Source organism: Dipodomys merriami, unplaced genomic scaffold (assembly GCF_024711535.1).
Source record: "Dipodomys merriami isolate MVZ:Mamm:240054 unplaced genomic scaffold, mDipMer1.0.p SCAF_4, whole genome shotgun sequence".
Taxonomy (NCBI): Eukaryota; Metazoa; Chordata; class Mammalia; order Rodentia; family Heteromyidae; genus Dipodomys; species Dipodomys merriami.
Window position 1 is genome coordinate 64455731 of NW_027205603.1, and position 15974 is coordinate 64471704.

Genomic DNA, 15974 nt, shown 5'->3' on the forward strand with positions numbered 1-15974 from the left:
AAGGCTCAGACCATGAAATCACCAGGTTATAAGAAGCACCAGAGCTCTGGACAATTTAGTACTGGTCTTCCCTGATATCCAGAGGTGAAAGGAGGTTGAGATTAAAGAATGGCTGTAACAGAGGCAGGAAACATTAAGAGTAATACTGCAGGACAACCATTAACAAGCAGCACCTAATTCCACACACCTGCACTTGGCAGTGGCAGATATACAGTTCCTCCACATTCTGCTTTCTCAAACAGCCCAGAGACAAAGCGTGGTTAGGAAGCCTACCTTCTAATGAGAACCAAGAGCAGCATTTTAAGCTCTTTATATGAAATGACCTTTCAGGTTTATTGCTTTTGCCTCCAGGGCTAGGAAACACAGCTCCTTTGAATTTTGGAAGGAATTAATTTGTAGATGACATCACCCAGTATATTCAAATATGGCAGGTTTCAAATTTTTTAAAATTAGCATTTGCTTTTCTTGGTTAAATGCAGCCATTTAAGGGGTAATTGCTTAATATGCCTGGCACATTACTGAAATCCCTTTTGAGAGGCTCAAAATGAGTCAGAAGGTCAATTTATTCCTTGGCCAGGCTCCTTTCACAACATGGGTTTCCTGCGCTGCTGTTCAGGAGGAGCAATTAAACCTTTTTGTGTATTCAAAGCTTTCCAGCTGAATCCTGGCCCCATCAGATGATATCATCAGAGCTCTGGTGTTGGCCTGGTAGTGAACAGCTTTCAACTGTCAGTGAATCTTGGGGGCCTTTGTTTCCCAAGCTCAAAAGTATGAGACCTGAACTCTTAATGGATGTCCTACTCCAGACAGGCCCCTTTGGTATCTCTATACTATCTCACTGGCTTTTTTCAGCTTTTTAAGACACTAGACTACACTGTTTCTGGACTCTATACCACATTATAAAGTAACTCTTTACAATTCCACTACTTCAGAACTTAAAAATCTGTTATTAAAATGTTTATAATCCTTTGAGAGACACTCAGTAGGTAAAAACTACTGCAGGGTCAGTGGCTACTTAATTCTCAGACCTGGAGCTTGCACTGAAAAATTCCCTCTGCTTGATCTACACCCTAGATAGCTTACAGGACTTCAGAGTGGGAAGAATTTATAGCTACAACTGCCTTTGATGGTGCTTTCTCAGAAAATCTCACTTAAGAACCTAGGTAGTATATCTCAGCTCATTTGAGTTCCACTGAAGATGAGCCAGACTTTTATGAACCATAAATGTACTCTGCATCCTCCCTTTTTTCTATAAAAATTTCCCCTTCCTTTGCCCACTTTTTCTATTTTCTCTGGCTTTAAATCTTGACAGAAAAAGTTACGCTTTAATAGTTTTTAATGCTCTACCCAGAGCCACCGGTTCGAATGAGGTGCTCTTCACTTTCTGTCAAAGTGAAGTTCTATCTAAAGTGGTTTTGGGAGCCAGGCTAACAGCTTTTATTTTTACCATGCTGAGTTTAACGTTAGCTAAGATTTGAGCTCAGGAAAAGACATCTTTATTTTCTGTTCCTGGGCTTCTTGGTAAATACAGATGTTTTAATAGAGTAAAAATTTTAATATAGTAAAATGTTATCATCTTCCAAGATGGGAATTTTATGTTACACTGGTGGGGTCCTTATACCTGATATTTTCATGCAAAGCTCTTTTTGGCCTGAAACTACTGTTGTCACTGCCATGTATCAGAGGGAAAATAAAAGGTATAACAAGGTTTTAGACAAAATGACTTACCAGTTATCAAGTATAATGTACAAATGTATGAAGGAAAAGAAGTCAGTTTGTTACAGAAGACTCCTTATAAGAGGTTTGGCAACTAATGAGTCATCATTTTTGGACCCTAGGTGGATGGAGTTCGAGAGAGACTGTCAGAACAACAGTACAACAGACTTGTGGACTACATTGCAAAGACATCTTGTCACATGGCCCCCAGCTGCTCTTCCATTCAAGTACCATGCCCTGTAACCGCTGTGGAACCACCCCCTTCCACTGTTAAAACATACAACTATCTGGCTGACCCACATTTTGCTCAGGTCTTTATTAGTAAATTTACCATGGTGAAAAATAAAGCCCTGAGGAAAGGATTCCCCTAAATCTGGTATAAGGAGTTACTTACTGCTTTTTTAGACAAAAACTCCAGAGCTAGTTGCAAGTCAACATGGACATGGGGCCAACACTTTTCTAGTTACAAGTATACCAATTTTCTAGACATTTCTGAAATTTTCTCCCTAAAACAAGATGGATTTTTAAAAATCCATTTTTCAACAAAATCTTAAACATGTTCTATTTCTACTGCACATAGAAAACATTCCTTTTTTTTGCTCCAGAGTGCCACTTGCAAATTTCCAATATGTGGATCTATTATTGTTCAGCTCTACAGCAAAATGTGATTCAGATTTAGAATGCATCTGTTCTGGAACAGGGATGATATCACTACTTATCCTGTATCTGCCAAGGTTCAGATTCTGGAAATGAAATGCTTAGGACTTAGTTCAACTTCTCGGATTTGTTGAAATTTGCAATGCAGTGCTTTGAGTGATAGCTGCCTTGTATATTGCCTTCAAGGTCTGCATTTTACTGAACTTAACTCTTAACTGTCAAGGTAATTTTATAAAGTCTTAGTAGACAAGCTAAATAGTACATTTTTTTCTATGAAAAGACATGAAGTGCTCAGGTAATCTCAGGAATTAAGAACCCCAATGATAATATCTGACTTGACAAAGCAATGAACACGTCTGGCAAATATTATTTGGCATCTACAAATGGGTTTAACTCAAAGATCTGAGGTCACTGGATCTTAAAATGCTTGGTAAATATCTCATGGTCCAATTAATTTAAACATGCCCACTGACTGCATTCGTATTTGGCCCTACAACTTTTTGCTACCAATTGTCAGGGTAAAAATGCTATTATGAAAGCTCTCTGATTTAACTCAGAGGTTATTGGCATGTCACCATTATAACGTGGTTAGTGGAAAAACAGGCTAACGGACATTCAAGCTGAATATGAAAAATGCCTTTGATTTAGGAAAGTGACTTTTGGTCAACCTCAAGGATATTTTTAAGGATGTGAATATGTACTAACTCTTGTATGTGTATGTTTTATGTATTTTGCATACTCTCAAGTATTATAAAATTATTTAAAATAAAATGTCCTGGATTACTATGTAAACATCTACTGTTAAATGGACTTTTTATCTGGGGGTAGTCATGGGGCTTTAACTGAGGGCATGGTCCCTGAGCTCTTTTTGCTCAAGGCTAGCACTCTACCACTTTGAGCCACAGTGTCACTTCTGGTTTTATGATGGGTAACTGGAGATGAGTCTCATACTTTCTGCCTGGGCTAGCTTTGAACCACAATCTTCAAATCTGCTTCCTGAGTAGCTAGGATTACAAGTGTGAGCCACCAGCACCCAGCTAAATGGACTTTTTATATTGTGTCTTTCACTGATAGTGTATTAAAGGTCACATCACCAAAGGAGCTTTTTACATTGAAGTTTTTCACTGAGTCAGTTCCTATCACCAGGATTCAAGTATCTTACTGATGAGTTAAAAAGAGTAAAATACAGTTTATTAAGGGACTGTGATTAAAACCAGTGTTAATAAACCTAACTTTTGATACTTGCTGTAATATCAGCAATAACATATTCCAAAAAAGCTACCACACTGCTGAATCATCAGCAAATATTACTCAATTCCAGCACTTGTTTTTCTAAATTACATATTCCAACTCTACAAACTTTACTCTTTAGCAAAGCAAATTCTAAGTACTCCTCAGTAATTGCATTTTAATTATCTTTGGTGACAGCAAGGCTATCCCATAATGAAAATGAGGCCCCAAGGACAGATTTTATTGGACTCACTGTCTAACCCTTCTGAAAGCCCATAGTACAGACACCTCATATGGGCTCCCAGACACTCCTTCAAAGCCGGAGCAATGGCAGCCAGAATTATCTTTAGTACAATAGGAAAAAAAAAAATCAGAGCAACTAAATATTAAAGAAAAAATACTGAGATAATTTATCTTTACAATGTTGTTATAAGTAACTTAAAAATTTCCAACCAAGTATGATGCTTTTTAATGCCCTGAATTATCAATATGAATAACTGAACAGACTTCGGTCCACAGTATTTGTTTATTTATAAGAGAAACTACTTATCAGCCCACATATTTTTATGTTTCATAGTTCAGGAACACAGGTCAATCCAAAGAAATTCTGTGAAGAGAAACACAAGGGCTAAGTTAATGACAAAAAATGAGGTTGGCATATATTCCTATTAATGAACCCTATACTTTGACTACTCACTTTCACCCAGCAGAAGCCCAGTTCAGGCTGTATGATCTGGAGACTCATTTTCCAAGCTTCTTTTCAAGCTCCTAATACACTACCTTTTTCTTCCTTACTCATAAAGGAGAAAGGGGGGAAGAGGAGCAGAGACACTTTCACCATGTAAAAATGGGAGTAAAGATTCCTAGGCAACCAAATTTAATAGCGTATTATATGGATTATAATTGAGGGCCAAGAAACTAATTCCTAGAATGCAGGATGGTTCAACACACACTATTAAAATACGATGCATCACAGTAACACAGTAACAGAAACCACATAAACATACAGAGAAGACATCTTGACAAAACACCTTTTCATAATAAAAACAATTAGATACTGAAGTGCAATGTACTTATAATAGCTACTCAGGAGGCTGAGATCTGAGGATCACAGTTCCATGCAAATCAGGACAAGAAAGTCAAGACAATTATCTCCAATTAACCATCAAAAAGCCCAAAGTGGAGCTGTGGCTCAAGTGGTATAGCACTAGACAAAAGCAAACAAGCCAAGAGACAGGCCCTGACCTCAAGCCTTAGTACTGGTACTAAAAAATAAATATAAAACATGATGAGCTCATAAATTATGTCAAACCAAAAGGAAGATAACTTGAAAACTTTTCCTGTAATTAGAATTAGAAACAAGGCAAATGTGCTTGTTCCTGGCCACCTTCTAATCAATACAGTATGAAAAAAACAAAAGGAATCCAAAGAGGAAAAAGAAACAACACTAACAATTCCATATACAAAAATGTACAGAAAATGAGAAGGGATTGGAAAAAAAAAAAGAAAAAAAAGCATAGAAAAAAATGAAAGCAAAGTTGCAGAAGCCAAAATGAACATAATGAAATCAGTTTCTAACGCCTATAATCCTAGCTACTCAGGAGACTTGAGATCTGAGGATTGCGGTTCAAAGCCTGCCCAGGCAGGGACAGTCTGTGAGACTCTTATCTCCAATTAACCATCAGAAAACTGGAAGTGGCGCTGTGGCTCATGTAGTAGATGCTAGCCTTGAGCTGAAGAGCTCAGAGACAGCACCCAGGCCCGAAGTTCAAGTCCCATGACATTTCAAAAAGAACAAAACATTAGGAATGAAAGAATATGAACAAATACATGGAAAACTACAAAATACCACTGAGAGAAATGAATGATACAAATAAAAGACATTTCAGAAATGTTCATTTACTGCAATGTTTAATATTCTAATGGCTCATGCCTGTAATCCTATCTACTCTAGAAGCTGAGATCAAAGCCAGCCCAGACAAACGTCTGTAACCTGCAAAAATATGACTAGATATGGCTCAGGAGGTAGAAAACCAGCAGTAAGAGAAAAAGCCAAGTAAGAGTAGTGCAAGGCCCTGAAAAGATCCAGTACCAGCACACAAACACAGAAAAATTTCCCACATCATTTTTTGGCAGAAAAAGAAAAAAACTTGGTACAAAACTTCAGTGAAGAAAATGTAATCCTAGCTACTCAGGAGGCTGAGATCTGAGGGTCGTGGTTTGAAGCCAGCTGGGGCAGAGGAGTCCCTATAAGACTCATCTCCAACTAACCACTCAAAAACCAGAAGTAGCCGGGCGCTGGTGGCTCACGCCTGTAATCCTAGCTACTCAGGAGGCTGAGATCTGAGGATCGCGGTTCAAAGCCAGCCCGGGCAAGAAAGACCGTGAGACTCCTATCTCCAATAAATCACCAGAAAACCGGAAGTGGCGCTGTAGCTCAAGTGGTAGAGCGCTCGCCTTGAGCTGAAGAGCTGAGGGACAGCGCCCAGGCCCAGAGTTCAAGACCCACAACCGACAAAAAAAAAAAAAACAGAAGTAGAGCTGTGGCTCACAATGGTAGAGTACTAGCCTTGAGCAAAAGAGCTCAGGGACAGTGCCCAGGCCCTGAGTTCAAGTTCCATGATGAAAACAAAGTGTAATAATGACATGTAAATTTATAGGACAAATGAGAACAGAGAACAATTACCTTTACGTTCCAAATTCATTTTGCACTCTGAAAGATACCAGCCTTCCTCATCTCCTCAAAATCTCTCATGGAATCATAATTTCTGTAGAAATCTGCATATGCCTTCTTTCTTGGTTCAGCCACACCAAACTAAAAAAGAAACATTGAGGGACATCTTACAGATTATTTGAAAGACAAAGTTTATGTTTATGTATATTCTTTCATCAGAGCCCTGCATTTCCTAAGGGGTAGAAGAGGAGATACAGATACAAGAAAGTTGTCTCATGGAAAATTACAAGCAAGTGGGGGTGCTCTTTGTCTATGAACAGATAACACCTTTTCTTAGGTGGGTAGTGTGTAGGAATGTTTGTATGCATGTCTGGTAAAACAAAGGCACAGACTGGTAAGAGCCAGAGTACAACCAAAAAAGGTAAAAGACATCAGGGAGTAGTCTTCCCTCCAGCAAATCCGTATTTCTATATTCATGGTTGAGACATACTAAAAACAGTTAGGTTCACTTTTAGCCACAGTATGGATTTTAAAGGAATATAACACTGATTTGTTAGGTGTCTACATCTGAATGACCAAGAAAATTTTCAATGTGATAAAAAAATAGTTTGGGGTCAGCCTGGCACAGGTGGCTCATAACTATAATCCTAGCTACTTAGGAGGCTGAGACCTGAGAATTGCCATTCAAAGCTAGCCTGAGCAGAAGTCCGTGAGACTCTTACCTCCAACGAACTACTCAGAAAAAGCTGGAAGTGGTGCTGTGGCTCAAGTGGTACAGTGCTATCCTTGAACACAAGAGAGGATCAGGACAGAGCCCAGGCCCTGAGTTCAAGCCCCAGGACCAGCAAAAAATAATAATAATTTGGGGTGATTTGCATTTCAACACAGGTTCTAGGAGTTGGCAGTGCAACAAATGATGGAATAGACTCAAGAGGACCACTACTAATCACTGACAGAAAGTCTTGAAACTGCTACAAGTGAAGAATCATCAAAGGAAAGGATAAGAGGGAGCTCACCTTGCTGGGGTTTTGTTTTTTGCATACAAATGGGAGAGATGAACAAAGAATGAAGATTCTTTTACTGAAGTGGAATTAAGCAACTTGATGAATGCTTAGTGGGTTTGTTTGGTTTATATACCAAACTCAAATCTAATACCTAATTTTAGAAAACAGTATAATTCAAATGCTAATCAATATCAGTGTGTGCATTACAGAATGTAGAATCATGCTACTTGATGAAGAACTCAGTAAGAGCCCTCTATCAAGTGTCTGGCACTATCCCATTTCTTAATACAGACAGAAAATACAAAGTACTGAGATCTATATAACAGCCTAGTACAAAATGCCAGTCTGCTGGCTCTGTAGACCACAACTAACCTATCTAGAGAAACAGACAAAACTTGTCATTATACTTTTAAAGAATCTGCCAGGAAATGAGACTTTTAAAAAAGTTTCTTATATGCTCATAAGCATGGGAAAGGGAATTCAGTAATAGCAAATACTCCTGAAGAGCTACTATATTATAAATGATAGGGATAATGATAATTTAATCCACTACTCATCAGTAGGGCAAGAAACCAATGTAGAAGGCTACAGCCAACACTTCAAAAAGATAAAATAGAAATTAAGAGTGCATTACATATTTTGTCCCATCAAACTGTTTTGTAAATATGCAATATACATTTATAATTTCTCTATACATACATACACATATATAATAAGTTAACTGAGTCACAATGCAAGAATATATTTTTACTGTAGATCAAATTTTAAAACTTCTACACATTGAAGGATGATAACCCAAAAAAATTAACAGATCTAGTCTGGGGACCACCAGTTAGAAGTGATAAGAATCATACAAGAAGTTATAGGTCAGACTTGATCGCTGACAATGAGAGAATCAAGGAATATAATAATTACTCTCTCATCCAGTCCTCCTTCCATTCATTTCATGTTCACTACACGGTAGGCAAAAATATTTTTATGCCTGACTCTTTCAAAGGGTCCCAGAGCATGCACCCATTTACTGCTTGTGTTCAGTGTTATTCCTCTTTGCTCTCCAAATTCTCCAAAACCTTACAAGTTCAAATTCCACTCCCTGTAATAAAGAACTCTGACTCAAAATATCCTTTTCCCCAAACCACTTTTGATTCTATCTTTCAACATCTAATATTTAAGCTCTCAAGGAGCTTTAGTCCTACCTTTTGTTTCCTCCAAAACACTTGGAACTACTGAATTTTAGATACTCCCTCTTATCAACAAATATCTTTAAACATCTGTGTTTCAGGCAATGGGGTGGCACCATAAAAATCAAAGATATGGCTGGGTACCAGAGCTTAGGATTGAGGGTGAAGCCAGCCCGGCAGGAAAAGTCTGAGACACATCTCCATTTAACTACAAAAAAACCCGAAAGCTGATCTGTGACTCAAATGGTAGAGCACTAGCTTGACCAAAAGAGCTCAGGGACAGCATACAGGCTGAGTTCAAGCCTCAGGACAAAAAAAAAAAAAAAAGATACTTCCCTTAATAAAGCTCACAGCATAGCTAGAATATAGACAAAAAAATTCTAAGTAGGAAGAATTTAAAAAATCTGAATTCTGCTGAGTGCCAGTGGCTCCACACCTGTAATCCTAGCTACTCAGGAGGCTGAGATCTGAGGATTGTGGTTCAAAGCCAGCCTGGGCAGGAAAGTCCCTGAGACTCTTATCTCCAATAAACCACTCAGAAAACCAAAAGTGGTGCTGTGGCTCAAGTGGTAGCACTAGCCTTGAGTGAAGAGCTCAGTGACAGAGCCAAGGCCCAGAGTGCAGGCCCCACGACAGAAAAAAAAAAAAAAAGATAACTTTTCAAGGTGCCCAACAGAATTACTGCTTTTCCTACACCTCTGCATTGTTATGTACCATTTATTGAGAGAAGAACTTTGTTCTCCCAAAATTCATGTGTTAAAGTCTGAATTTCTAATATTGAGAATATAACTACTTGAAAATATGTCTTTAAATTAATTAATGCTTAAAATGAAGCTTTTGGAGTGAGTCCAGTATCAGTTGTGTTTTTTCAGGAGGAAATTAAGCCACTGCCAGGCGACCCTACAAAGAACCATGTAGAAAGAAGAGTCTCAGAAGAAATCAAACCTATCTACAGATTTCAAGTATTCAGAACTATGAGAGAAAAAAAAAAAACCTGTCATCTAATTCTATCTACCACTTTGGTTTTGGCAGGCCTAGCAAAATGACACAACTCCATCTAAAGATGGAAGGTAAGCTATCCATGAAGTTACCATCCCATTGAAGTTCAGGAAAGATAAGAATTCCTTCCTTCCTTCTTTCCTCTCCTGCTCTCCACCTCTTTTTGTGGAGGGGATTAAACGCTACTACTAGAGCTTGCCCCCACCCCCAAGAGGGAGTTTTTTGGAGGTCCCAGGTTCAAGCCCCAATACCTAAATACTCCTTAACTAATCTAAAAATCGTTTTAAAATACACACTCCATTACCTTAAACACAAAACAATAAACTAATATACATACCTTATAGAGAGCTGAGACCCCCAAAGAGACAATGAATGCTCCAACAATATGAATCCGCAGACGCTTGGCCAGAAGACCCCGCAACTGAGGTTTTGCCAATGTACCAGAAGCCATGGTAGCAACAATCCTTAATAGATAAAGAGACAAAAGAACGTTTCAGGACACAGTAAGACACCTGAAGATCTCGCACCCATAACGAGGCATTTTAACAGCTAGTGACTGGCTGCGCGCACAGAGCAAAGGTGAGCGGTGGCTTCACCCACTTCATCTCTTCTCTCCGGCGCTCAACTACTATTCCAAACAACCTGGTAACCGGGCAACAGCCAAGCAACCAGAGAGCACACCTGACAAAAATATCTTCCCAACCGTACACAGGTGCGAGCGCGGTGCGGCGCCCGTTTCCGGCCGAGGCGGGGGGGCGGGCGGGGGTCCCCGCCGGCAGGCCCCCGCGGTGGGGGTGGGTGGGGGCGGGCGGGGGTCCCCGCCGGCAGGCCCCCGCGGTGGGGGTGGGTGGGGGCGGGCGGGGGTCCCCGCCGGCAGGCCCCCGCGGTGGGGGTGGGTGGGGGGCCGAGGCCCGCGGGCTGCCGCCGAGGCCGCCGCCACCGCCCCGCCCGGCTCCCGCAAGCCCCCGCGGAGGCAGGGCGGCTAGGTGACCCAGGCAAGGTCACACCGACCCGACAGGGCGCACGGCGCCGGGGGAGGCCGCGAGCGCGCAGGCGCCCGGACGCCCCACGGCCGAGCCAGGCCCAGGGCCGCCGCGGCCCCCCGCGGCCCGCCTCAGCCCCCCGCGGCCCCTCGCGGCCCCCCGCAGCCCCCCGCGGCCCGCCTCAGCCCCCCGCAGCCCCCCGCGGCCCCCCGCGGCCCCCCGCCCTCCCGAAGCCGCCGAGGGGCCGAAAGGGAGCTGTGGCGGAAAGAAACCCAAGGCTCCGCCACGACGGTCTCGTAGTGTCGCTCCGCCACCCCGGGCCACTCCGGCGCCGTGGAAACGCGAACGCGGCCTCCAACGCCGCCCGGCCTCACCTCCACACCAACGTCCTTCCCCGCGGCCGGAGAAATGGACTGCGGACCCGCAGCGCGCAGGCGCAGAAGGAAGATGCGGGCCGAGCACGTGACGACGGTAGCCGAACAAGTCCAAAAGGCTTGTGGTGTGCGCCCTGTAGGTCATAGTTGAAATACCTTGACACTGGGCAGCCTCCACCTTGTGCAGTTCCACAGATAGAGTTCTCTCATAAGTTAGAAATGATAACCTTGCTCACACAGAGTATGAGTTTATTGAGAAATTCAAGGTATTTAATATGTGAAGGAAAAAGTACTTTTCTGTACTCTACAAATGCAGAAAAAATTATCCTGAACCAAAGGATTGACCCAACCATGTGCAAGAATGTGGCAAATCTTGATGACTCTAGGAGCCTTTTCTGGATGGAGTGGAGTGGCTCTTTAGAAATGGCAGAGCCAATCACAGTAAACTCATGGTGAATGAATGAAGAGAAATTAACTAGAAAGGAGTTTGCATGAGTTCTGGTCTAGAGCCGAATAGAACTGGATTTGAGTCTCAGCTCAGCACCATTCTAGCTAGCAAATTGTCTTAATTCGATTTTAAGTCGGCTTTCGCCTCTAACATGGTACCCTCTCTTGGTTGTGGTGCAAATTAAATGGGATTGTGCTTGGTAGGTAGACATTCTGAATATGTATCTCTCCCCCTGTCCTTTTACCAGTTCTGCCCTTCTTCTTTCCTTCTAGTAGAAGTGCCTGATAGCCTTTCAAAGAATCAACCCTTCCCCACTGGGAGCTATGTGGTTATAGATAAACCAAATCCTACTCCAATTGAGAATATAATTCCAGAGTGACCAAACAGTGCCATCCATGCCTTTGACCAAAGAACACTGGTAAAGTCAATAAAACTCTACCCTACAACTTCTGTGGAAACTACTAGAAAGGATCACTTTGGGGAGAGGGGAAAAGGAAATTTATAGTGGGATGGAGAAGAGGTCTTGCAGATCTGCAATAATGTAAGGCCAGGGTGTATTCTGTGCTTGCCATGTGTGTTGTTTCCAGGAATTAATGACATTCAAAACCTGCCCTTGTGAAGCTTATATGCAGGTGAGTGAGTCAAATAATAAACAAAAATATATCAGATGGATGTAAGAGCAATGGAAAAAGTTAAGTAACGTAGGCATAAAGAAAGTCTGTTTAGAAGGATCTTTTTATATTGCAAGGATGAAAAAGATTTTGATAATCTGATTTAAGTCCTCGATTTAAGTCTGATATAAGTTACTCTAGAATAAAACCTGGATGAGTGGGAAGACTGGATTTATTCTACATGTCTCCATGAAATAAACTAGGATGGCTAGGCTATTGGGAGTTATATTTCACGTAAGTATTCACAATGGTTAGAACTCAGTTCCCCTTCAAAGTGATCTTCAACCAGAGGACATATCTAACTGTGGGAGATAGAATCCCTTAATTGATAAATAGATAAAGCAATGGTCTTCTTTCCTCTGTGTCTTTTTCTCCTGGCCTTGACAATCACCAAATCAATGTGTTATCTTAAAAATTGTGGAAAAGATGTCACTGTTTTGCTAGGTAGTAGGGAACCCACTGTTCTGGCTCCTATATTGCTACTCTCAGTGTCCTGAGAGGAATCATCTTCCCTGAGTCACACCCTTGCAGTATATGTCCCAAACCTACACCATAACAAATTATAACACTAAAAGCTGAAAGAAATAAAATTGACTCTGAAACAAATTATGCAGTAATATTCCCTTAAAAAAACTTCAGTCCTTTCTATCATAATATAAATCAATAGGAAAAGTAATGAGTACTTTGGTGGGTTTAGAAATGTGAGGGCTAAAAAGTTAAAAAGCAAGATTAATATCAGGGCACCTACCTGTGGCTCCCGCCTGTATCCCAAGCTATGCAGAAGATGGAGACTGGGTGGATCATGGTTCCAGGGTAGCCCAGGTCAAAAGTTCTTAAGACTCCATCTCAATAGAAAAAAAAAAATAACTTAAAAGGCTGGGTATGTTGGCATGTGCTTGTTATCCAAGCTACAGTAGAAATTATAAATAGAAGGATTATGGTACAGACCACCCAGGCAAAAAGCAAGACCCTGGCATATGTGGCTCACCTCTCTTATCCTAGTTACTCAGGAGGCTGAGATCTGAGGATTGCAGTTTAAAGCCAGCCCAGGAAGAAAAGTCCGTGAGACATTTATTTCCAATTAACTGCCCAAAAGCCAGATGTGGTACTGCTGTAGAGTGCAAACCTTGAACACCCAAACTCAGGCCCAGGCCCTGAGGTCAAGCCTTAGGACAAAAAAAAGCAAGGCCATATCTCAAAAATAACCAGAGCAAAAAGGAGTAAAGGCAAAGCTCAAGCAATAAAACATCTCCCTAGCAAATATGAAGTTCTAGGCTCCAACCCCAGTACCACTACCACCTCCGAAGATCAACCACAGCAACAACAAAAACCATCTCAATATAAGGTGAAATAGCAACAATTCCAGCATTTGGCAAACCATGTGGGTAGATCTATTGACTCTTTAGCCTATATTTTACAGATACTTTCATATTTAACAATAAAATATAATGAGTTCAAGTTATATCTTAGGGTTAAGACTTAAGGAAAATACAAGCTTTCAGAGATGCAGATACAAAAAGAATACCCACTGATGAGAAAGTCCCAGGAGGTTCTCCAGAAAAACCCACCTGACATTGCAAAGCATATATATGAAAACTTCCCTGGAAATTGTGTTCTACAGAAAAACAGAAGATAAGGACCATTGCAAAGCTTGGAATGGGCACTTTTCTCAGAATGTAACTGTAATTTTTTTTTGTTGATAAAGATCTAAGGAAGCTAGGCACTGGTGGCTAATGCCTGTAATCCTCAGGAGGCTGAGATCTGAGGATCGCAGTTCAAAGCCAGCCCAGGCCAGAAAGTCCATGAGATTCTTATCTCCAGTAAGTCACTCAGAAAACCAGAAGTGGCACTGTGGCTCCAGTGGTAGAGTGCTAGTCTTGAGTTGAAGAGCTGAGGGAGAGCACCCATGCCCAGAGTTCAAGCCCCACGACCAAAAAAAAAGATCTAAGGAAATTTTTAGGGGATGAGATATATATGTGTATATATACATATATACATATATACATATATATGCACATATGACTTATGGAGATAGATAATAGATAGATAATAGATAGATAGATAGATAGATAGATAGATAGATAGATAGATAGATAGATAGATGTCCAACTCTAGTGGCTGATACCTGTAAGCCTAGCTATTTAGCTGAGATCTGAGGATGATGGCTCAAAGCCAGCCCCAGCAGGATATACCTGAGTCTCATATCTCCAATTAACCATCCATGAAAGCAGGAAGTGAGCTGTGGCTTAAGCGGTAGAGAGCTAGCCTTGAGCAAAAAAAGGTCAGGGACAACACCCAGGCCCTGAGTTCAAGCCCCATGACCAGCCCCACCACCACCACCACACACACACCAAAGTGTGATTTCTTCTGCAGGAGAGATTCTTTCTGATACTGATGCATCGAGCCTGGACAGCCATGGAGGACACAGGGCAGTTGAAGATGAAACTGCTTAGCTGCAGCATATGAGAAACAATAGAGGCAGCTCAAAGAAAACTTAGTGCTTTTCTCAAAGGTACACCTAAGTAAGAGACACACGGAGTCCCAACATGTGCAGAGAGAAACCTTTTGCATATAGAAATCTTGCTTGTGAAAATAGTGCTGTGCAGTCTAAAGCTAGCCATATAGATCATGTGAATTTTCTAGTAGCCACACTAAAAAGCAAAAAGGAACAAAATCATTGTTAACAATATATTTAACCCAACAAAACCAAAATCTTATTGGCTTTGCTGTGTGTTTTGTGGGCTCTTGGGATGGAACCCAGGACTTCACACAAGCACCTGCCTTTGAGCTTCAAAACCAAAATATTATTGTTTCAATATATAATTAGTCTAAAATTTATCAGATAGTTTACTTTTTTCCATACAAAAATCTTTGAAATCTGTTGTGTGTTTTTTACTTATAGTGCTTCTTACTTTAGACTTAGCCACATTTCCAGTTCTAAATAGCCACATGTGATTGCTTTGGACAGTACAGCTAGAACAGTTTAGTCATGGGAAAATGTTCATGAGCCATTGCTGAGAAGGAAGGCCCCAATATTATGCTGTGGGATGTAATTGTGTAACATGTGCACATATATACACATATGTATTTACATGTTGGAAGTAATAGTGAAACAGCATATACCAAAAACTTGCACTTTGTTTTGATATCTCATTTTTCTGATGTTATTTGGTCCAAATTTGATCATATATTTTATGGCTAGAAAAAAAAGGGTAAGGCATATTCATTTCCTAATGAATCACCACACATGTATTACCTTTAAACAACAAAAACTCCCTATTTTAGTGTAACGTAGTTCAAAAGCCTGACCCAGGTCTCAATGAACTAATATCATTGTGCTGACAGGGCTACATACCTTCTGCATGCTATAAGGGAGACTGCATTTCTTGGCTCCTGTTAGTTCCTAGTCTATCTTCAGTGACTGTAATGAAATACCTGCTACTAGTTCTTTATAAAGAAACAAGATTTAGTTAGCTGACAGGTTTAGAATTTCAAGGACAGAGCCCAAGGACATTGGCTCTCAGCCCTGGCTGTATAATTCATTACACAAGAATGAACTCTTGATTATTTGCACTACTGAAGGGCAGAGGCATGGATAATACAAAACAAGGGACAATCTAAAAGTCATTTGTATCTTTGGCCTTGGAACAAAGTGAGATAATGCACACACACACACACACACACACACACACACACACACGCACACACACACACACAGAGCCACAAACATCCTTCATCCTACGCCTTAGCAAAGGCTTGGCAAATTGAGACCTCTATAGGCCACCTTCTTCAGGAAGTGGGGGAGGGCAATGCTTGGATTGGAAAAGGAGATAAAGGACGTACAAACCACTACAAAACTGCATTATAAACCTTTGCAAACCATTATAAAACGCAGACAATGCAAAACAGTAAGTCAGGATAAGTTTGTGTTTAATAATGATGTACTTACAGATTTTGTTTTTTTTATTGTGAAAATACTGTACAGAGGGGTTACAATTACATGGGCAAGATAATGAGTACATTTCTTATCAAGCATT

The 15974-nt window shown here is 40.9% G+C and overlaps 2 protein-coding genes across 5 annotated transcripts in view; one reads left to right on the forward strand and one right to left on the reverse strand.

The window, feature by feature from the left end:
* Vps13b (vacuolar protein sorting 13 homolog B) overlaps window positions 1-3288 on the forward strand; it is a 515578-nt gene extending 512290 nt beyond the window's left edge. For 3 of the 4 annotated variants that reach the window (XM_069991130.1, XM_069991132.1, XM_069991131.1), the window contains exon 62: window positions 1839-3288. In XM_069991130.1, coding sequence (XP_069847231.1) covers window positions 1839-2087 — 249 coding nt within the window. In that variant the 3' untranslated portion in view covers window positions 2088-3288. The remainder of the gene's footprint in view (window positions 1-1838) is intronic. The other variant, XM_069991133.1, reaches the window with a different exon arrangement.
* Window positions 3289-4110: 822 nt separating this feature from the next.
* Cox6c (cytochrome c oxidase subunit 6C) lies at window positions 4111-10920 on the reverse strand. Its single transcript, XM_069991134.1, has 4 exons — window positions 10819-10920; window positions 9799-9925; window positions 6290-6418; window positions 4111-4210 (listed from the first exon to the last, which is right to left on the reverse strand). Exons 2-3 carry the CDS (start codon window positions 9910-9912, stop codon window positions 6305-6307), a joined length of 228 nt encoding a protein of 75 aa, XP_069847235.1. The 5' UTR covers window positions 9913-9925; window positions 10819-10920; the 3' UTR covers window positions 4111-4210; window positions 6290-6304.
* Window positions 10921-15974: the final 5054 nt, after the last annotated feature.

What these genes read in the sequence shown, in the direction of transcription:
- Cox6c (XM_069991134.1), bottom strand. Translation starts at nt 9,912, where the DNA reads ATGGCTTCTGGTACATTGGCAAAACCTCAGTTGCGGGGTCTTCTGGCC. An exon ending in GGGTCTCAGCTCTCTATAAG is followed by an intron (nt 6,419 to 9,798) that starts GTATGTATATTA and finishes TTTCTTTTTTAG; the next exon opens with TTTGGTGTGGCTGAACCAAG.